Consider the following 21,448-nt stretch of genomic DNA (forward strand, 5'->3'; position numbering starts at 1 on the left):
GGAATGTGGTTAATGCTGCGGAGGAACAATGATCGCGACCAACTCAGCGAGGGGCTGCCGGCCCTCAGACACAACAGCGTGGAGCAGGGGGGTAGGCCAACATGAGGCCCGGTGGGGCGTATGCGGCCCAAGAGAGCTTGAAACGGCCGCCAGTGCCATTGCACTTGCAAATTATAGAATACTGTACGTTGACAACTGCAGCTGTTAACAATAATTAAAATATCCAATTGTGTCCAATTCAAGCAATTTATGTAACCCTCTAGCCTACCTTACAATCAACCAAGTACATCTTACGTGGCATACAGTACCACAGTTCACATATTTTTTGGAACCTTTTTTGGCAAGGAATTATGTTGAAGTGATTTGAGGATGTTCGTATAGAAGAAAAGTAGTGCTTTACCACCATCTTGTGGCACCTATAGGCAATAGTTAACCTTTGTGGGGGGGCATTAATTACTTTTCACTTGTGGCAGAACTCGGTCCCACACTGTAGTTTAAATTACCTAAAGAGTAAAGTTTATTTTGTCATAAAACCTTTAATCACACTGATAACTACTTAAACACTGATGGAACTAAGATTAGTAGCGTTATTGAAGTCAACTCATAGCTGAGTCGTGAACAGGAATGTGTAGAGCAATACTGCCATCTAGTGTTGTTTTAGCGTCACCAAAATGTAGTTCAGTTTTCCATTGGATCGCATAATAACCATAAAAAGGAATTTAATCAGGAAAATTTGCCACATTCACTTTATTTGGTTGTGTGACTGGAGGCAAAGAGTAAAGCCAAATAAAAGAAAAACATAACAAAAACGGACAGATAAATGAATCATCTCATGAATGAATGATAGTTTTATTAAAAGGTCTTATTTTGAATAACAAAAGGTTCTTGGCACATTTAGTATAAGACACTTTACAGTCTTTGATGAACATGGCATGGAGCACCTGGAGAACACCCATGCAAACATGGGGAAAACTGTCAAAACAAGATTCAAACCTAAGAACTGTGAGGCAGGCATGCTAGCCCCTAGGCCAGCAGCAAAACATTATTTCTCAATTAAGATGTCAAATTCTAGTTATTGAAATCTCCATAGAAAGTTGAATTCCATTTAGTTAAATCCCTCATTCCTGTTGAAAATGGCCTAACAGTGAGAGCTCTCTGATATTGAAAGCTCCACATTAAAACTCACGTATATGCACTAAGTTAGAGCAGCTTGTAAACATGTTTTTTTTTCTTGTTAAGTAAAAAATGAGTTAAAGCAGTTAGGTCGGCTCACTCAACTTGTAGATCTCTTATTTGCCTGTTTCTGAAAGTGTGTCTGTAAGTGACCTCTTAAAATTTTACCCGATTGCCGATTGTGACGTAACAGTATGTCTAATTTACTCAGTCCCTATGCCCCATGAACAGCATGTGTTTACGTTTTTTTTTTTTTTTTAATAATAAATCGCTGGGGTATTTTGACAAAGGCATGTTACAGAAAGCTTGTTCAAATACATGAGAACTGTTTTAAATGTTGGAAAAAAAATAAGCATAAAATGTCTCTTGTAAAGTTCAATACAGTACTGATACTGTAACATCAGATGCCGACAACTGGAAGAAAAGACAGCACCGCAGCCATAAAAGCAGCAACAACCAGAAGGTTCACCACCAGCCGACTGACACCGGAGCTTTGCCGGGATCGTTTCCTCCCGTGTCCCCTGCTCCGGAACCACCAGACCACCTCATCCAGGTCATACTCCTTCGGCCGGAACCCCAGCTGGGCCTCGGCCTTGGCAGTGCTGAAGTAGTGCGTCACTCCCGTCTTGTAGACCTCGGTGCGCGTCAGCAGCGGCTGGAAGTCGTAGAGCGGTGCCACCAGGCGGTGAACGGTTTCAATGAGGAAGGCGGCGAAGTAAACAAAGGCGATGGGGAGACGTAGCGTTGGGAAAGGGTACCCCAAACCTTCCACCAGGGGTCTGAAGAACTCAAAGTTGTTCACGGGACGTCCGTCGGAAATGAAGTAGGCCTGGCCGGCGGCACGGTGATGCTTCTGGGCGGTTAGAGCTGCTGCGGCGAGCACGTGCGCCGACACCAGATTGTCCACGTGGACGAACTCCACCAAACTGCTGGCTTCCCCGTAGACAAACGTGAAGATCCCGTTCTCGATGTAACCCACAATCCTGGGAAGGTGCCTCTGCTCCCCAGGCCCATAGATTCCGGCTGGGCGCAGGGCGCATGTCCTCAGCAACCCGGAGCTGTCCTTCAATGCTGTCCCGTTAGCTTTGAGGACAGCCATCTCCGCTATGGACTTAGTCCGGGAGTAGTGGTCTGGGTGAAGATGAAGCGGCAGGTACGGGAGGTTCTCGTCTCCGTTTTGTATTTCCTGACCCCCAAAGACCACATTAAAAGTGCTGGTGTAGACAAGACGTGGTACACCACACTGAATGCAGGCCTCCACGACGTTCCGGGTGCCATCCACGTTCACCTCTTCGATGTGAAGACGCTTCAGCTGCTCCCGTCCGGACATGCCGTAGGACGCCACATGGAATACGCAGTCCACGCCCGAAACGGCACTAACCACTTGCGCGAAGCTGCGAACATCTCCTTGGACAAACGTAATGCCCTCCAGCATGTCAAACTTCGGAGGGATGACGTCAAACAGGATGACTTCGGCACCGTGTTTATGCAGGTGGGCTGCCAGGCTGTAGGGTGGGAACCATGCATTTAAAAATGAGTAAAGCATCTACACACTTGTATCATACTTTTTATGAAAACAAAACATCAAGTTGGCACACAATTTCCTTGCACACAGCATTTTTTTAATTTAAATATGTCAATACAATAGCAATACAGGTTATACAAAAAATGTGTTAAAATTTCTAAAAGTTTGTTTTAAGTTTGTAATAATATTTCTAATTAATTTAAATACAATTTATTGACCAATTAGGCAATATTAAAAACAAAAAAAAACAAATAAGTTTAGGACAAATGACTAAAGCAACTAGATATCGTATTTTGGCCTGTAATGTTATTTTTGTTCCAAGTCAATTTTTTGAAAATTATTGACGATCAACCATAGCTTTCTGATTTGCTTTTGTCGTACAGGAACACATTTTGTGCTCTTTATTATTCGTTTGCATAAAGTTTGTTTATTGATATGATGGCAATACAGGTAGATATGATGGCAATACATGTCATTTTCTCAAAACAAAAAAAGTTCAAATCAAATTTTAAAATGTAAAATCTTTTTTTTATATTTATAAAATTAATTATTACGTTTTGCCAATCCCCAATAAAATTCAAATTACTGTATACATTATAATTACATTAAACTACCATTTTGTATTTTGGTGAAAAAAAATTCAAATGTTTCATTGTAATCCATTAAATGACAACTAATTTTTGACAAATACTTTTTAAGAAAAGTTCATACAAAAAAACTATTTATTTTACCGATGATTTCTCTCTTCTCTGTAAAACTAATCTGAACCTAAAATGCGTATGTAAACTACGCAAAATCGTTGAGTTGAATTGATTTGAGTTAGCCCATTTAATTTAAGCCTTTAAAATGATGTGGTGCTGCCATCTTGTGATGAGTAGAATACCAGTTTGGCAAAAAAAAAAAAAAGAAAAGAGATACATTAAAAAAAATTATACGATTGATTGATTGATTTATTATAAGAGCATAAAAAAGTTTAAACGACATCTTACCGATAGCCGAAGTACCCACATCCTCCTGTTATCAAGCATGTTTCAACGTTTGCAGTTTCCATCACGAGTCTAAAAGATTAATTTAAGAACATAAAACAAAGCATTGTAAACACGTTGCAGACAAGTAAATCGTGAAAAAATATGCCCAAAAAAATCCAAGAAGCCCTTTGGATTTGGAAAAATAGTAAATCGCACGAGCTAGCACGTCACGCTAATTTTACATAAGATGCTACTGAGCATAGCAAGCAATGCATTGCTATGGCACGTCTCCAGCTAGCAACAGCATGTTACGGTACAAGTAACACGGTTTAAATGAAATTCGCTGTAAAACGATTAAAATGTCATACCTCCCAAACTAAAGCAGCACCGCCCGTATGAGGAACATAGCACAAAACGATTAGGGAGTTTTTTGGGGAATTTGGAAAGCCTCAGTTTAGTCAAAGGTAAGCCTACTTAGCCGACTTGTAGCCTGTGAGAGGCAGCGACAACGTAACTTCCGCTGTAACGTAAATTTACGGGAAAAACATTTATGACAAGAAATGTACAGAAATCATATACAATGATATTCTGTAACAATACAATAACATGCAAGGATTAAATGGCAGAAATCACGTCGAGTAATATAAATTCATTCTTTGATCAAGCACACACGAGCATGCCCAGAGATGATGAGAAGAATCAGAAAGTAAAGTTCGCATGCAGTACTTGTTTTATTCGAGGAGCTATTTTATATTGAAAAGCAGCAGCGCATGTGAGTACGTACAAAGGACGGAGGCTAGCTTGACATTTTGGGTTGGGCGCATTACTTTTGCAATAAAAGGTAGGAGGAAAACAATTATTATTAAAAAGTTAACGCGTAAATGTCGGTATTGCTGCTTAGCTGACTGGTGCATAAATAAATAAATACTAACTGTTCTTTTATTTAGCAGATTTCTAGTTTTCAGTGTGGCCGCGCCCACTGCAACCGTACACTTAATTTGTGCAACGTACGCGCGTACCCTGACACAAACACTCCAAAGTGCAAAGGCGAAGTAGGTAAGAAGCCTTTTAAAAATCAATCGATCGATCAATATTGCTTCTGTGTAGTTAAGTTAAACAAAGTTTAGAAAAGGAGTTAACGGAAATGCTGACGCTGCCCGAATAAGCAGAGAATAAAGATCTAGATTCTAGAACGTTACATCACCGGAACTCCCAGTGCGTCGCGTGCATCTTTTAAAACATTTATAACTAATTCAACCAAGTTACAACCAGCGTGAGGTTACTTTTAAACATCCATATTGTGTTTAATTTCATGGGACCGTTATTCGCGATACGCAGTAGAAATCAACGTAGGCCACTACAAAAGAATCAGCGATCACTAATATAGACAACTATCAGATAGTTATTGCAAATCACTTTTATTGCCAAAATAATAATAATAAAATAAAAAGAGGTGATGGCACGTTAGGTCATGAAAACTAATGTAGGCTACTATCAATGATTGCTGATTTGCTATTTTGCTCTCATTAACCACCACTTCTTTGCACTCGAAACCTGGCATTAAGAAATAATCCTGCGTAGTTTACTACTACTACTACTACTAATTAGTAGTATTATTATTGTTATTATTTGTATTATATATTTTTTTTATTACTTATTCATTAACCACCACCTTGTACGATTGTCACTTTAATTCAGTGGATAATCATCATTTGTTTCTTCTTCTCAGTACTCACTCTCTAAGGACCCATGTTTAGAAAAAAAGACATTTGTAAAAATACCTTCACAAAAAAAAAAAAAAAATTGCTAGCAAGATACTTTCGAGTAATTTTATTGCAAGGTAACCAACATGAACTGATGGTTCAATGTTGTGAAGTTCACTGCTGACATCTAGTGGCCAATTGCCTGAAGCTCATTTGTTAGTCAAATTTTGAACTCAATGTACCGCTGTATTATGAATATTCTTGTCAAAAATCTCATGTTCTTTTTTTTTGCAGGACAATGAACCTTGAAGAGTACTTCCAAAGAATCGGGTTCGAAGGTCCGCGTGACAAAGCGGACCTTGCCACACTGAAACTGATCCACACGCGGCACATCTTGTCCATCCCCTTCGAAAACCTCGACATGCACTGCGGTGGGAAGATTGTAATGAACCTGGAAGTCATCTTCGACAAGATAGTTCGTCAGGGCCGTGGCGGCTGGTGCATGGAGAACAACTTCCTGCTGTCCTGGGTGCTGAGAGAAATGGGCTACAACATGACCGTGCTGGCTGCGAGGGTGTTCAACCGCGCCAGCGGTGACTTTTCCCCCATTGAAGGTCACCTCATTAACAAGGTGGTGATTGACGGGAAATCCTACATAGAAGACGCCAGCTTCGGGGTGTCGGCACAACTGTGGGAGCCTCTGGAGCTCATCTCTGGGAAGGAGCAAGTCCAGGCACCCGGCAAGTACCGTTTACTGGATAAAGGAGATTTCTGGATTCTGGAGAAAACGGACAGGAAGCCGGAGATTCTCAATCCGGAGTTTGCCAAGTCCAATCTGGTGAACAGGCAGCTGATCAGGAACTTGTACTGCTTCACCATGACGCCCCGCGACGCCGGAGATTTCATAGATGTTACCCACAGTCTCCAGACGGATCCGGCCTCGCTGTTCGTCAACAAGTCCATCTGCTCCCTGCAAACACCCACAGGCTTCAGGGCCCTGATTGGCTGGACCTACAGTGAGGTCACCTTCCAGGTCGACCGGGGCGTGGATGCCTACGATATGAGGGATGTGCCCGGTGAGGAGATAGAGAGCCTTCTGATAGACAAGTTCAACATACGTTTGCCTAACAAACTACAGCCTGTGAACAACCCACATAACTACACACTCTAAAGGGGTGGTTCTCAAATTGGTGTCCAGAGACCAAGTGTGTCACTAAAACAGGACTCCCTCTAATTTGGGGCCAAATAAAAGGTATGGATACATAAATCTGTACTATAATAATTACCGTAAAAAATAAAATAAAAAAATTAAATGTGGTTGTATATATATAAACTAATCTTGCAAAACTGGCTTGATTTTCATCTTCAGTGAGTAAGTACATTAATATAGTTTTAGAATTATGTAGCATTACTGAAGGCTGAAGTCTGACTGTGTGACAAAGAAAACAAAGTTGTCTGAAGAGGTAAAATGAGTGTTTTAGTATTTGAGTCTCATTTCAGAAGTTGACAAATGTTTCCAAATTTGTTGCCATGTGCTTTTTGAGGGCAGTTGCCAGTGTAATCTGAACAGTTGCTAAATCTAGCAACAAAAGTGCTGAGTTGCATCAGTGTAAACGACAACAACTCAGAATGGGGGAACAGAGTCAAGGTCGATGCAGCTATCAGAAGCCTCTTCACACTCAAGTAAAAAAAAGACATTTCCCAGCTTTTTCCTAGAATGGGACTACAAAGTTGACCCTGCAATTTTATTTACTTTGGGGTAGTATCAGAAGCACAAAACTTATCCATCTTTTTGCCATGTCACTATTTTGGGTGAAGTCAACCTGCCAATAATTTCCACCTTCGAGAAGCCGCTGTCACACTGACTATAAAAATGTTTTCCAACCTTCTTTTCAAAATGATGTATGTATAAACAACACTGGTGTGGATTTGCAATTTTTTATTGTATAAATTTTGTTTTTGAATAAAAATGATTGTCTCCATCCTGTGTGCTTACTTAAAAAAAGTTCTCTTAAAACTTGGAATCTGCAAGGGACCTCTTTTTATTAATACTATTGTCCTCAAAGTTGACGAATTAATACAAATACTAAAACTAATAAGAGTAATATTAATACAGTAAGTTGTACCGTGACTAGTTATGCGCTAACTGGCGAGTTTTTCCAAGTTACAAGCCAACGCTTGGTCGATGTTTTGCTTTGTGTTGCGATCCATAATTGGAGGTACTGTTGCTTCAACTATGCCAAAGCTCAACTGGAAAAAGAACAGTCAAAAACACACTCATCCAAACGAGCATTGAGGAGGCGCTCACAACACAGAACAGAACTCACCATGTAGAACAGCCAACGAGTGACTCCATGCTCATGACGTCACTCATTACGCCAAAGGCACACATCATTACAAGGACTACCACGTGCGCGTGTCGTGTTTGACTTTTATTATTGTTATTATTATTATTATTGTTATTCGAAATGTTACAATCTGACTCTTTCCCAGCACTACTGTCAAACAGCATCATCTAGTATCAAGGTCTGGGACTACAAGAAACATGATGATTGGGCCAGAGCGACAAAAAGGCGGGGCTTTAGTTCACTAATCCGGCCTATCGAGCGGGAGTTTTCCAACCATCTGGTGCTGATTGGTCCTATTAGCCTGTCTTTCATGCAAAGAGCAGCGAACGGCACAGCCCACAACCGGCTGCTGAGGAAAGGAAACCACCACGTGACCACGACTGATAGATTAGACATGAATTCACTTGAGCAGGCCGAAGGTAAAACGCCATAAAAATCTCTTTTATTCAACAGTCAGCGGTTTTAGTCAGCGGTTTTAGTCAGCAACCTATTCGGTTACCACTTTTTAATTATCGACATCTGACGAAGGCATTTGAATGAACGCTCCGCTGACGTTAAACCGAATCGTTTTCGTACCACGTTAGCATGTAGCATTGTGGCTGACATAACTCGTATCACCCAAATGTGCACACAATCTACTGTACGGTATATGACACGTATGCTGTTGACGCAGAATTAGTTTTATTAAACTGTCATTCCTCCATCAGACCTAAAAGCCTTTGAGAGAAGACTGACAGAATATGTCTCTTGTTTACAACCTGCAACTGGCAGGTGGAGAAGTAAGTCAGGCAAAATGTACATACACCATTTTTATTATTTGTAATAATAATGTGTTTATTTTATATATTTACTTGTTATCCTTCTCAGTGATTTTAATTGTGGTGTCAGTCTGCACAGCCACCGGGGCTTGGAACTGGTTGATAGACCCAGATACACAGAAGGTATGCATATGTTCTTCTTTCAAAGGGGGCATATAGTAGAATAAATGAAAAACAAACTTTTTACTTGCTTGTGTACAAATAGTGCCATAATAATTTGTAAATAAAAACACAATAATTTACATTACCAGTGACTGGGTGCAGAAAAGCCATTTTCAAGCAATGATTGAAACTATCATACCAAGTCAAAAACCGATCTGAACTTCATGCTGTCCCTTTATTAAAATGGTAGAAAAAATGCCTCTTATTTATTAGCTCACCATGTTCGGAGATTGGGAATTGTGTGCGTAACTTGTTGTGGCTTTGCTCCTCACTTCCCACAGGTGTCTTTCTTTTCATCACTGTGGAATCATCCCTTTTTCACCATCAGCTGCATCACGCTCATCGCACTCTTCTTCGCCGGGATACACAAACGAGTAGTGGCACCGTCGATGTATCCTTTTTGGCTTTTCATTTGAAATGCGAACCTCCAAAATCAAGCACGATATATTAGTAGTAAAAAAAAAGCAGTGAATGAATCTGTTCCAGGGTCACACTGTCACCATCATAAAACCTTTAAATAAATATTAACATGATGAAAAGGGAAAGTTTTATGAGGAAGAGGCCTTCAATCTGTACATCTTATCATATATTAGTTTGGATGCATTTTACACACTTCCATCCATCCATTTTCTTAACCGCTTGATCCTCACAAGGGTCGCGGGGGTGCTGGAGCCTATCCCTAAAATTGACCCATTGAAGATGCTTGACTAACATTCTTCCTTGACCCTTTTCCCCTCAGTATAGCTGCCAGGTGTCGGACAGTTTTAGCGGAATACAACATGTCCTGTGATGATGTGAGTCAATATGTATCAGTTTTAATGTTCTTGGGTCATTTTATGTATCTAAATGTGTTCTTTTTTTTTTGTGACTCTTCGCAGACGGGAAAGCTTATACTCAAACCGCGGCCGAACATCCAGTAAGTGTACGATTGTGGGTGATCCTTAGACGTCGGGGGACATTAATGTCATCATGGTGACATTTTGTCAAGAAGACAGAAAGAGAGAAGGGACAAGGCCATTTTGTAGCTGTGCTTATGTTGAAGCTGCTCAATTCCTCTTAACAGAACTTATGTGTGTTTATGTTAATTGTGTATTTTATCTAAATGTTTCTATTTTTTTAAAATTATTTGCTTAATAAATATAACAAATGTGAAAATGTTGTATTATTTTCTAATTAATTATTTTTCTTGATTGGTGTGAATGCAGCATAAAGAGTCCCAGAAGGGCTCTAAAATATGTATGAAAGGGAGCAAGGATTATATGAAAGGGTGGTGAAAGGGAGGGATGAAAGAAAATTAGGAAGAGGGAGGATGGATGGATTTATTGAATGGAAAGGAAGCAAGAATAGTCTGAAGTTGAGGATGGAAGAAAAAGAAGGATAGAGGAAAGAAGGACTATAGGGACGAAGTGTGGATCAATTTAAGGATGCAAAGATGTATGGAGGAAGAATAATTTTGAAAGAAAGATACATGGGTGGTATCAAAGAAGGAAAGACGAGAGGGCTTTTATGGAAGGAAGGCGACAAGGATAGGTTGGAAGAAATAGGAAGAGGCTCACTGCCACTTTTGGGTCTCCAGTTAATCAACACAAACACAACCCCACACTCGGACTTAAAACCTCACTTTTGTTTTAAGTATTAACCGTCATATAAAACCCTAACCCTGGCTTGAAACCATGACCTGAAACACCCATGCTTGAAACCCAACTTTGGATTTATGAGATGAACGTGATTTTGTGGTTGTAATAAATAAGTGTAAATGTACAGCAATAATAATAAAAAATCTTTTTAGATTTACCATTATACATCAAAACCTAATGATTATTTTCTTGTATTTAGTAAAGTGCATTATTATCTATCGATTATGGTCCGCTATCTCCACAGCGATTTCGACACCTTTCCCCGCTTTACGGCAAAGCAGTAAAAACCTCGCACTTTATGGCAGCTTTCTTCCACATGGCCCATTACTAGACTGCCGTCTATTTTGCGATTTGATTGCCGAATCCCCCAACGAATTAAACACGAATTTCCCGCATTTGCACTTTAAAACGGGTTTAAAATGGGCAAAAGTAAGACGACAAAGTTTAAACGTCCCCAGTTCAATGCTGTCGGACTACCTGTGAACGCCGTGAAGGAAGCGGCCGCCGAGGAGGAACTCGGGGACGACGATGACGACGACTGCCCAGCGGCGGAACTGCTAGAGAAAGTATGATAGCGTAATTTTAGTATATACAACGTTTTTACACGTAAACGATTTAATGACAAGACTGAGAGACGAATAATTGTGATCCATTGCAAGCAAATGTGGGGGAAAAAAATCACTTCAGAGTCGTCTGTGACGTTAAACAGGATGTGAAGCTGTCAGTGTACATCAGCGCAACGCCATGTGCCTTAAGTCCAATAGTGGTAAGCTTAGCTGTGACCTCACCAATGTTGTTCTGGATAAATGGACAACACAGCAAGCTCATTTTCATCTGTAATGACCTGGCGTCCCGTTTACGTTTGTCCAGTTGGACAAAATCCAATGTTGGAGATTTTTGTTTTTGTTCCCCTGGGAAGTTCAATATTTTTGCCGTGACGGTCAACTTTCCTGCTGGCGTTATTCAGCTGTGGACGGTTCTGATTGGTCAATCGCCGGACAGAGTAATACACTGGGCGTGTTTCGTGCTTTGCTTCACACACTTCGGTGTCTTTTCATTTTGTTTTGCCACCGAATATAGGCTGTTATTGGCATTACCAGCCTAAACATAACCATCAGGGAAGGGTTATCAGGCAGTAGGACACACTTTGTTTCAAGAAATTAGTTAAAAACAACCAAGAAAAAAGTACAGCGTGGGATTCAAACCCGTAACCCAGCACTTTGGGGGCTGCAAAGTGTTTACTGGCACAGAATTTGCACTTTAGTTCTCATGCAATTCACTGCAAAATAGTGCTAGTTGGCGAGTTGCTGGTCGTGACAAAATATCCACTTTTTTTTTTTTTTTTTTTTTTTTTTTTTTTTTTTCTGGCTCAAAATGATGCAGAGGTCTTAATATCTGATGTAGAATGCCATAGACAGGCTAACCAAAATTAGTGTCTGTTGCAGTAATATAAACCTTCATAAACTGCTACTTTTAACACATGTGGCGCAGCAACACAGTCACATATACACATAGCATCCAGTATTATTCACGCGCATATATTCTCTCTTCTTTGTGGAAACAACTATTACAGGGGTTTAGCTGGGGGCCTTCTCTGCCTCATCTTCTTTCTGCTAGTCCTCTATTATGCTGTATGCATTCTAGTATACCTCAATGCTGACCGCCCGGCGTGTTGCAGCACAACGTGGTTCTATGCTAAAACCTTTGCTTAAAATTCCCCGATTTAGCTGGGGTGTGAATTATTAACTGTGATATAGAGGGCATTTACTCTAACTGCAGTTGAAGTAAAAAATGAAAAACACTTTTCATGATATCTGAATATTAGAACTGCAGGCTGCTGCTTTCAAAAATTTTATAACAGGAAAAACCCTGCAATAGAGTGTCTCCATCCCTAGTTGCAGAGTCCCAGCGCGGATGTAAGAGAGTGTGCATGTGCCGGCATCTCTCGGGTAGTCCAGCAGAGTCAGAGCATCCCGGGCTTTTTGCAGAGGGATGCAGTGAGGCGGCTGGGTCCATTGTTGCTGGACGGCAGCCTGGCCGTCAGGGAGACCGCTGCCGGAGCCCTCAGGTAAGGATAAAATGCTCCTCGTGGAGTAAGGGCTGGGGCATTGCACTTGTGAGGAATGTGGAGGTTCCTACATGCTCATACCTCTGCGTGATAGTGTTTTCACACTTTGTGGCAAAAAGTCAAAGAAAAGGCTAAACACAACACAAATTCTCAATTTTGCGTGTGTGCAGACCCTGTTAAGTGAAAATGTGTATTTTAAATTTGATGCACCGCGGGTGTAAGTTGTATTATAAATCAAGATCTTTTCTTCACAATCATACACTGCAGTCGTGTCCAACGGATGACCTGAAACATGCCATGCTCAATTGTCAATCACAAATCCACTTGTACAACCTGGAAAAATGAATCCATTTTTCATTATGCCTACACATAACTGCACGTTTGAGCCACAAAAATATAACTCATAGGGCTTTTCTATGCTCTCTTGTTTTCTGGGTTTGGCCATGTGATGTTCGCAACCTGAGCTCTGTGGTCTTATGTGATGTCACTTTCAGTCAACAGCAGGTGGCAAACCGGCAATCAGAACTTAGAACATATTATTGTAAAGTATAATGCATTTCGAAAAAGAATCTTAAAATCCACTTGAAGCTTGACAGATTCCATTGTCTTGTTTTTGTATTTCTCTGGTTAAACCAACAGAGGGCACCCTGTAACAACAAAAGCAGCATTCACCTACCAATGATGTACCTATAACTATAGAGGTCTGTTAGAAAGTATATTAATATGCCCTTTAAATCACACCCTGCCAACTTACCTCTGTGTGTCCAGAAAACAGTCGCAAAAATCAAATGACCATCAAATATGACGACCTGCATCTCAGTTCAGCAAGCAGAGTTTCCTTTTTATTTGGCTTTTTATGACACTGACAGTGTAAGCAGTGTTGTTAAATATTTTATGTTGGCCACAGTATGATTCTAGAATGCACAATTTGTTTGTTTCCATAAATTCCGATGGTGAAAATGTTGTTTGTTTGTGTGTCTGCTGACAGGAATCTGAGTGCGTGCGGCGGCCAGGAGGTGTGCGAGGACATGGTGAAGCGCGACGTCATGACTCCTCTGACAGCACTGCTCAGAGAGGTGAGTGTTTTTCGCCGCTGGCCGCATCACGTTTCTTTTTCTTTCCGCTCAGCAGCTGTCTAAGCGTTGGGGGCTGACAGCAGCAAATGGTGTCATCAACTTTGTTTGCTGGGCTTTCAGCTTCAACTTGATTGCTCAATTGTGTTGTTTGAGTTATTGTTCATGTTGCTTTTGAAATGTGAACCACCAAATTTTGGAGCCATTTTTTCTTTTGAAGAAAATTGAGAATCCAGTTTCAGTTGGCAAGATTAAACTTTTCTTGGCATGTCTTATACTGTACGAGTAGCCCATGCCTGGAAAGACACATGAAGCCATTTTGTTTTGACTTATTTTTTTTTAATATGTTAAATACTGCAGTGTTTTTCCTTCGCAGTGCTGTGTGGGTTTCGACGGTGCCACCGTGCCAACCAAAGACCCAAAGAACCACGCTGAAAACATCGCCAACGAGGCCGTGAACCTACTGTGGAATCTTTGGTAAGCGGCACTATATCTGTCAGCGGTTTGTGTTTCAGGAGGCGACGATGCAGCAGTGCACGGCAAGGGACCGTCAATATTTGGACAGCGCCACAAATGGTTGTTATTCTGCTGCGGTGATCATCCAGGGGATTATTTTAACACCATTTGGAAGCCGTCAGATGTTCTCAAAGCTAAGATGTTGTGCCAGATGCAATCAGTCACCGTCATTCAAATTTATTCAGCTACTATTTGTATTCCTTGTATGATGTACTTATGTTTAAATCAATTTGGGCTGTGGGACGCCCTCCTTATATTTTCGTTATTGTGCTTTTTCCACAAGTGATTTTCTTCAGTTTTCCAATTGGCTAAAATAGACATGCTGTGTCTTGTGTGTATGTTTGAATGGACTTGACAGATAGTTCCAATGAGTCCTTTTTTTTCTTCATTACACAAATGTTACTGAACATTTTCCAGAAGTTACTTTCTTCTGGCTTCTAAAAAGGGTTTTAAACTTAGTGTTAAGTCAGGGAATAAACTATCCCTAACCGTATCCATTTCTTTGTCCTTTCAGATGTTTATTATCAGTCATAATGTGATGTGTTGTTTCAAGATTCATTTGTGTTTCCTTTCCAGCGAGAGCAGCAACCAGGCGTTGTCTCTGTTCAACAAATCAGGTCTTCTGGATGTGGTGGTCCAATGTCTGGAGAGACACCCCCACAACGTGGAGCTGGCCACTTCTGCTGGTGACTCATCCTTAACGTTGACTTTAAATTCAAAGCCTTCGTTGAACTCCCCAAATCTTCAGGCTTCAGCTAACATTCTATTTTGCCGTTTAACAGCGCACTGTTTGCACACCGTGTCAGAGGACAACCCCGAGCTGCTGTGTAGCATCAATGGCGACGTGCATGGTGCCTTAGAGGGGCTACTGCTGTCAAACGAACCTGGCATGGCGCACATTCTCCTCAGGACATTGGCTGCAGGTACTTTTGATCCCGCCTTTATGCCCCCATTTGGTACTAAAAAAAAAAATGTTCAAAATATTTGATGGGTTTGATCTTTTTTTTTTAATTTTTTTTGTTTTTTTATTGATCACTGTTGCAAAGAATGTGTAGATGATGTGATATATGAGGAATCCAATGTGGTTGCTAATAGTCAATGCAATGTGAAGGCGGAATTGACGAAAATGGGGGGTACAAATTTGAGCTGATAAATTTCTGGCTTTGGAAGAACAGAAGCCCCTTACAAGCCACCATTTTCCCCACTTTTTCTATGGGTTGATTTCTCTATAAGCAGCATCAATGCAAAATGGGGGTCTGATGTTTGTAGGGGCATTTTTCTGATTTTGCCAAGTACACAAGCCAATTTCTCAATACCTGTAAAAACCGTACAGTTTACACACATTGTCACTTAAAAAAAGGCAGAACATGTCTCTATTTGGCAGGCAGGTATTTTTCTGGATATTTAATGTGGTATTTTGATGCAGGAACTCTGTGGAACATGAAAGGAAGCCTTCCTGCTGCCCGCCAGGCTCAGACCCTCACAGCTGTGCTGGCCACCTTGTCCCAGGGTTTGGATTTGGATGCGGGGGAGATCATCCCTCAGCTTCACAGAGCGGAGGCGGCGCGCTTCAAGGATGCTCCTGCGGAGTCGGGTATGGAAGCCCACTCTACTGGGGAACCAGCAATTGAGGAGATGAAAGAGGAAGGAGCAGCACAGCATGTGAAAAATGGAGATTCCGGAGACGACTTTTCTGATCTCTTGCCTGTAAGTTGATGAACTAGTTTTGATAAGCATTTTATTTTATGACATCCCTATTAGACATTGTTACTAGACTGACAGACTAGACCAACTGTCATGTTCAGGCGGGTACACGCTGTCTCGGGTACCCAGTAGGCAAGTATCACGACCTTGGCTAGATTGTGTCCCCCTCAGCCATCTCCAAATTGATGACATTGAAGTGGATGTTTGCAACCACACAAAACATCCATCTGCAATCCTCCATTCAGGCTTTGTGTGTTCCAACACACATACGGATGTTGTGATTGAACTAGCTGAACAATCTTGGCCAGTGTGTTGACTGACAAGGCGGCTTGTTTGCGTCCAGAGGGAGATGGAGGAGCTGAGGGAGGCGGCGGCCTTGCTGACGGCCCAGCAGACGTCCCTGGAGATCCTCGTCAACATGTGCTGCTCCGACGGTGAGGCTTACAGTGACATGATTTCCTCTGACACGACCGCCATGTGTTTTTATATTTGGCCAAAGATGCAATAACGACACATTCTTGAAGAGACTTGTGATGTGCGTCTGTTCAGATCCCTCCGACGACGAGTGGGAGGAGTCGTCGAGCAGCGACGAAAGTGAAGCGGCGGCTGACGGATTGTCTAGCCTCATGTCGCCTCTGTGTTTGTCGGCGGAGGTGCATGGCGCCCTCATCAACCACAACATCCCAGAAAAGGCAAATTTTACAAATATACATACAGTACTGTGAAAACTCACTATTCGCCATGTGCTTGTGTGGGTATTCATATTCCTAAAACCTACGGTACATGTTGGGGTCATTGAGCTAAATTATCCATACTTATTAGGTGCCTACAGTTAGTTGATGACCTGTCCAGAGTGCTGAGCGGTCTCATGCATATAGGATTTGCGATTCGCTGTTTACGAATTCACCTATTTACATTCCCCCAGTTTATTTATTTCTAAAAAAATAAATAAAAAATCACACAGTGTTCCCTCGCTATAACGCAGTCCACTTTTCGCAGCCTCGTTTTGCGGATTTTTATAAGTGCAATTTTGCATGTTTTTTTTTTCCAGTAATGTACCTATTTTATAAAATGTATGAAAATTTGAATATTGAGAATGTTTAAACGAGGGAAATGTGAGAAAATGTAAACGCCTCTATGAGAAGTGTATAAACTGTGTGGTAAGGAGTTTTAGAGCCTTAAAACATTTATAAATAACTGAAACGTAAAGCTAACTACTTCACAGATTTCATTAATTGCGGGCATTTTTTGGAACCCAAGTCCAGCGGAAAAAGAGGGAACACTCTTTGCAACTTTTTGGGGTGCATTTTTGTACTCTTTGTGCAACACACGACAATGCCACAAGATGGCACCAAAGCACTCGATAATAGTAAAACAGTAATTGGAAGTCTGTAGAAGTGACAAATCAAAAAAATTTTGTATCACTGCATGTGTGGGGGGAGCAAACATATCCCTGTGGTTTAGCAGTAGTTCCCTGTAGCATCTGCTGAGCTCAAAGCCAAATAGTCTGTATGCTATTTATTTTTAAGAGTAATGTTATCTGATGATTCAAAATGATATCCAAGTGATTTTGGATCATAGTTAATAATGTGCAGATGTGTTAAAATGTGTGTTCTACATGTACTATAACTAGTATTTGTTGTCTTGATTGAAGGTGCTCAAAAAGACACAGTTTCCCAAGCAGGAAGCCATGGACGTGTGCCACCAGACTCCCTACTGGAGAACCCTCGTAAAGAAGTAAAATCACTGCTCGCGGAAGGCTTTAAACCAAGTGTTTGTTTCACTGACGCTGGTCTTTGCCCTTGGCAGAATGCAGCGCGTCCAGTCTCGCGCCCTGACGTGCCTCCACAGCATCCTGTCCGCCATGGACTCCGAGTCTCTGGGTGGGGCAGAGGCCCTGCAGCAGGCGGCGCAGCACTTGTCTTCACTGGTTTTTGGACCGCCAGGTGCCGCTGTTTACCTCTGTTGAGCTGGATTATAGATGTATAGATTGACACAATATAGGTAGATAAATGCAGTGGATAGATTAATACAGCAGATAAATTGGACATAATAGATACATGCTGATATTATGACCACTTAAATTAGGTTACCAAATATGCTAAGGGCTACATTCATCTTGGTGATCAACAAAAGTGGATAAGTAGAATTGCATTGCTTTCCTAATATTTAGTCTTTTTACTGCTCTCCCAGAGATACCCAAAGATGAGGAGTTCCTGGAGGCAGTCACCAGTGCGATGCGTTCTCTTTTGCAGATGACCTCCTCAAAAAACATCCCTCTGGTATAAAAAAAAAAGAAAAAAAAAAGGAGTGTATTAAGATATTGCCGTCAGTATTATTTGCAAGTTTTTGTTTGGTGTCTGTTAGTCCATAAGTCTGCAGCAGCTAATGAGCCTCAGTGAAGCCGCTGCCCGCTGTGATGTCATCAGCGTGAGGGTCAACGCTGTCGCCATCCTGGGCATCACCGGCAGCACCCTCGCCAAAGAGAAGGACTCAGCTCAAACCCTTCAGGTCACTCTCGTTCATACTTCCTGTAAAAGTTGGACTTTTTCCTGACTTTTTTTTTTTTTTTTTTTTTTTTTTGCAAGTGGTTGTTTTGTACAAGTGGTGGAACCAACATAAAATGGGGATATGAAGTAGACCTTGCAATTTTCCCTCTTCTGGCGTTGTATCAGAAGCTTCTTTCACGCTGCCTGTGAAAGCTGACATTTTGTAGCTCTTTTTGGTTGTTGCTATTCTGTGGAAATTGCACCCACACTGAATGGGTGGGACGATGCAATTTTCCACCTTTATATAAATGCATAAATCCCATGTTACGCCTGTTGTGCGGGATTTTTGTGTGGAAAACGAAGGTGTGTATTTTTGTCCTCGCCTCTATTTATAGAAACAATTTCCTCCACAGATGATTGGGAGCGGCTTGCTACAAGTAGCAACCAATGATGCTGACCTGGTGGTCAATGGCGAGGCCCTGGACGCCCTTTTCGACGTGTTTGCGGATGGCAAGGAGGCGGAGGCAGCAGCCAGGAGCATCCAGTTACTTCCCGTTTTAAAGACGCTTCAGCCTGTCTTTAAGGCCAAGGTACCTTGTTTTTGGTTGTTTTGGAATTCAGACCTTTAAGTGTGACATCAGCGACTCACATGCGTGCAGTGTTCGACTGTATTTTGGACACACGTTATAATATGCGAGCATCATATATCAGATTGGAGGGACACCCTGTGGATGAGATGTTCTTGCTACATTTTGTTGCTTTCTTTTTGTCATCAGATCCGTAAGGCAGGGAGAGACAAGTACAGCCCGCAGCAACTCTGCGTGCTTGACAACGTCAGAGTCAACCTCAGAAGATTCATCGGCTACCTTGAGACTCTAGCCAAAAAGTGACCTGAATATGGTTGTGAAAACCATACAGTATTTATTATTTGTATTTTGGTTTGCTCGGACTCATTGTTTTTTATTTGAGGTTTCTTTGCAGTGAAGAAAGCAACTACAGGTTGAAGCTATAAAGACTGGACAGAAGTGTGGTGAATCATTTTCGATTGATATCATAGAGCAGAGTTTCCGAAACTGAGAGTGCAGGACTGCAAAATGTTTTTTATTATCGTACTTTTGAGGGGTTGCTGATTGTCAGAATGCGAAACGGTCTCATAGACTGTATCGTAGACCTGGACAATTAATGCAACAAGTGCCTTACAGCAGTGGTTGTCGTCCTTTTCGGGTCCAGGAACCCCTTACAGGAAATAATTTCTCCCCCCTTATTATCTGTTAAACATAACTACTTTGTGTAACCCTAGACAACATAGGAATGAATAAGTTGCCTATTTTCGAGAAAAAAAAGTCATGAATCTATATTTTTAGAGAAAAAAAAATCTCTTGAAGATAGATGTCATGAAAGTCTTAATTTTTATGAGAATAAAGTTGTATTTTTCCAGGGTAAAGTTGTAATATTTTTATCTTAAAGTCAAAAGGAATTAAGTTGTACTTCAAGTGAATTTGAAAAAATACCTTATTTTCGTAGTTTTACACCTTTTACTCTGGAAAATACACCTTATCCTCTTTAAAAAAGAAAAAATATATACTTTTTGAGAACCACTGCCTTTCAGATTGCTTTAACTGCAGAATGGTGCTTTGATTTGGGGAATGAAGTCACTGATAGTGACCTTTTTCCGTCCATTTCAGCTTTTTACCTTCTGAGGGCCAAATTTATGAAAGACTAGGATACAGCAATAGAACAAAATGTCATGTGCTCCTTTGATGCCCATGTCTGTGATCTAAGTGTACAATTACTGGGTTCTCTGTTTACAATGGAGTTCTGTTCCTATGGCAATGTAATCCAAATGTATTTGCAAGTCAGAATACACCATGTTAATGCATGGTAAAGTCATAACAACAGTAAATATTTGTATAAAATCACTTCTTGGCCATAAATATAAAGCAATAAAATGAAAAACGGTAAATTCAGCTGAAATTGAGAATGCCACATGCCCATGTGTTTTTTTTTTTTTAAATAGAAATACATTTTTAGCACAATTTGAAACTGGTCCCATGTGTTTCGATAACATGTCAGAGACATGCATTTGTCATCATACCCCAAGGTTGAAGAATTACATGGCCTACTACACTGAACCTAGCTGAAATTAACCTGTTTTGAGGGTTTCCCACGTTGCCAGGCTCATGTCAGCAATTGAGACGCTGCTTATATTGATAAGCCCATGGAACGTAATAATTTGGTTGTCATGAGAGATAGGCGTGCCTTTATGTTTAGCAAAGTCCTAAGTCAAAAAAGAGATTGCATTTTCCCTCATGGATGCAGCACTTCATCACTAAACCGCTGAATTAAACTTGTTGGGCAGTAAATTATCTCTTGTAATGCATAACATTTTATTTACAAGCAAAGCATCATCTTCACCATCTGGTCAAAATGAAGTCCCAGTGCATTATGTTCTGATTGATCCACCTACTCTATATTACATTCTATTTTTAAGGTAATAACAGACCTGTATTTGCATGTTTATGCATCCCTGACACAATTCTACTACAATTGTCAAAAACTGACAAACTACATTTTCAAGACACAGCTATCCAATATTGACTTTGTTTTTTATTTTATTTTTTTGCATGCCACATCCTCTACTTATGAAAAAAGATGTGTGGTTTTCAGAGATGAATTGTTTTGTTTAGCAAATGTGCTGCCTTGAGGAGTACGGGTTGGATATCTCTGTAGACTGAAGTTTGTGTGAAAAGTTCAGTACTAGAAATATTTCGGTGTCTCATGCAACCACCAGTGTATTTTCTGCTAAAACGGCAGTTATAAATGTTTGAATCTGCTTTTTTGTGTGCAAATATAGGCTAATGGACATTTAAAGCAACTTCCCTTTTGGGATAGTAGTGCATAATGGAGGAGAACTGCAATGTCTGCCATCAGATATCCTACGATTGTTTATATCTTGTGACTGCCTTTTTAAATAAAATATTTGGAAATTTGTTCACATGTATATTGAAACAACAAATGGAACACACCAGTCATGTGATTAATTGAACACACAACCACAAATGGCAATTGTGTCAAGCAAATGCAAATATGCACTACACCAGAGGTGGCCAAGTTCGGTCCCTCGAGAGCCCTTATCCAGTCTGTTTTCCATGTATCTCTCCACTAACACACCTGATTCATGATCAGGATCGTTGTCAGGCTTCTGCAAAGCTTGCCGATGAGCTGATGATTGGATTCAGCTGCGCTTAAGGAGGGAGACATGAA

General features: G+C 40.9%; 4 protein-coding genes and 1 long non-coding RNA gene across 9 annotated transcripts; 3 read left to right on the top strand and 2 right to left on the bottom strand.

Annotated features, from left to right (window-relative positions):
- Window positions 1–830: 830 nt before the first annotated feature.
- Window positions 831–4,345, bottom strand: sdr42e1 (short chain dehydrogenase/reductase family 42E, member 1). Its single transcript, XM_077519682.1, has 3 exons — window positions 4,035–4,345; window positions 3,688–3,756; window positions 831–2,678 (listed from the first exon to the last, which is right to left on the bottom strand). The coding sequence occupies exons 2-3, from the start codon at window positions 3,747–3,749 to the stop codon at window positions 1,574–1,576; spliced, it is 1,167 nt and encodes a 388-aa protein (XP_077375808.1). The 5' UTR covers window positions 3,750–3,756; window positions 4,035–4,345; the 3' UTR covers window positions 831–1,573.
- LOC144017778 (arylamine N-acetyltransferase, pineal gland isozyme NAT-10-like) lies at window positions 4,253–7,351 on the top strand. 3 transcript variants are annotated; one of them, XM_077519686.1, is made up of 3 exons: window positions 4,473–4,507; window positions 4,617–4,722; window positions 5,664–7,351. In XM_077519686.1, the coding sequence occupies exon 3, from the start codon at window positions 5,668–5,670 to the stop codon at window positions 6,538–6,540; it is 873 nt and encodes a 290-aa protein (XP_077375812.1). In that variant the 5' UTR covers window positions 4,473–4,507; window positions 4,617–4,722; window positions 5,664–5,667; the 3' UTR covers window positions 6,541–7,351. The 3 variants fall into 3 exon arrangements, with proteins under 3 accessions (XP_077375811.1, XP_077375810.1, XP_077375812.1); XM_077519685.1 differs by lacking the exon at window positions 4,617–4,722 and having other exon boundaries at window positions 4,253–4,507; XM_077519684.1 differs by lacking the exons at window positions 4,473–4,507; window positions 4,617–4,722 and adding an exon at window positions 4,403–4,438.
- Window positions 5,482–8,149, bottom strand: LOC144017780 (uncharacterized). The gene is made up of 2 exons (XR_013283250.1): window positions 7,697–8,149; window positions 5,482–6,422 (listed from the first exon to the last, which is right to left on the bottom strand). It is a non-coding gene; the product is annotated as an uncharacterized LOC144017780 (long non-coding RNA).
- Window positions 7,981–9,852, top strand: cnep1r1 (CTD nuclear envelope phosphatase 1 regulatory subunit 1). The gene is made up of 6 exons (XM_077519687.1): window positions 7,981–8,136; window positions 8,425–8,496; window positions 8,585–8,658; window positions 8,979–9,088; window positions 9,437–9,491; window positions 9,576–9,852. Exons 1-6 carry the CDS (start codon window positions 8,028–8,030, stop codon window positions 9,615–9,617), a joined length of 462 nt encoding a protein of 153 aa, XP_077375813.1. The 5' UTR covers window positions 7,981–8,027; the 3' UTR covers window positions 9,618–9,852.
- Window positions 9,853–10,603: 751 nt separating this feature from the next.
- Window positions 10,604–21,142, top strand: heatr3 (HEAT repeat containing 3). Of its 3 annotated transcripts, none has more exons than XM_077519679.1 (15): window positions 10,604–10,900; window positions 12,230–12,402; window positions 13,391–13,478; window positions 13,852–13,952; window positions 14,568–14,677; window positions 14,774–14,914; window positions 15,418–15,698; window positions 16,039–16,129; window positions 16,245–16,387; window positions 17,350–17,432; window positions 17,505–17,641; window positions 17,889–17,977; window positions 18,063–18,206; window positions 18,598–18,774; window positions 18,961–21,142. In XM_077519679.1, the coding sequence occupies exons 1-15, from the start codon at window positions 10,754–10,756 to the stop codon at window positions 19,072–19,074; spliced, it is 2,019 nt and encodes a 672-aa protein (XP_077375805.1). In that variant the 5' UTR covers window positions 10,604–10,753; the 3' UTR covers window positions 19,075–21,142. The 3 variants fall into 3 exon arrangements, with proteins under 3 accessions (XP_077375805.1, XP_077375806.1, XP_077375804.1); XM_077519678.1 differs by lacking the exon at window positions 10,604–10,900 and adding an exon at window positions 10,940–11,337; XM_077519680.1 differs by lacking the exon at window positions 12,230–12,402 and having other exon boundaries at window positions 10,768–10,900.
- Window positions 21,143–21,448: the final 306 nt, after the last annotated feature.

This window comes from Festucalex cinctus, chromosome 4, assembly GCF_051991245.1.
Source record: "Festucalex cinctus isolate MCC-2025b chromosome 4, RoL_Fcin_1.0, whole genome shotgun sequence".
Taxonomy (NCBI): domain Eukaryota; kingdom Metazoa; phylum Chordata; class Actinopteri; order Syngnathiformes; family Syngnathidae; genus Festucalex; species Festucalex cinctus.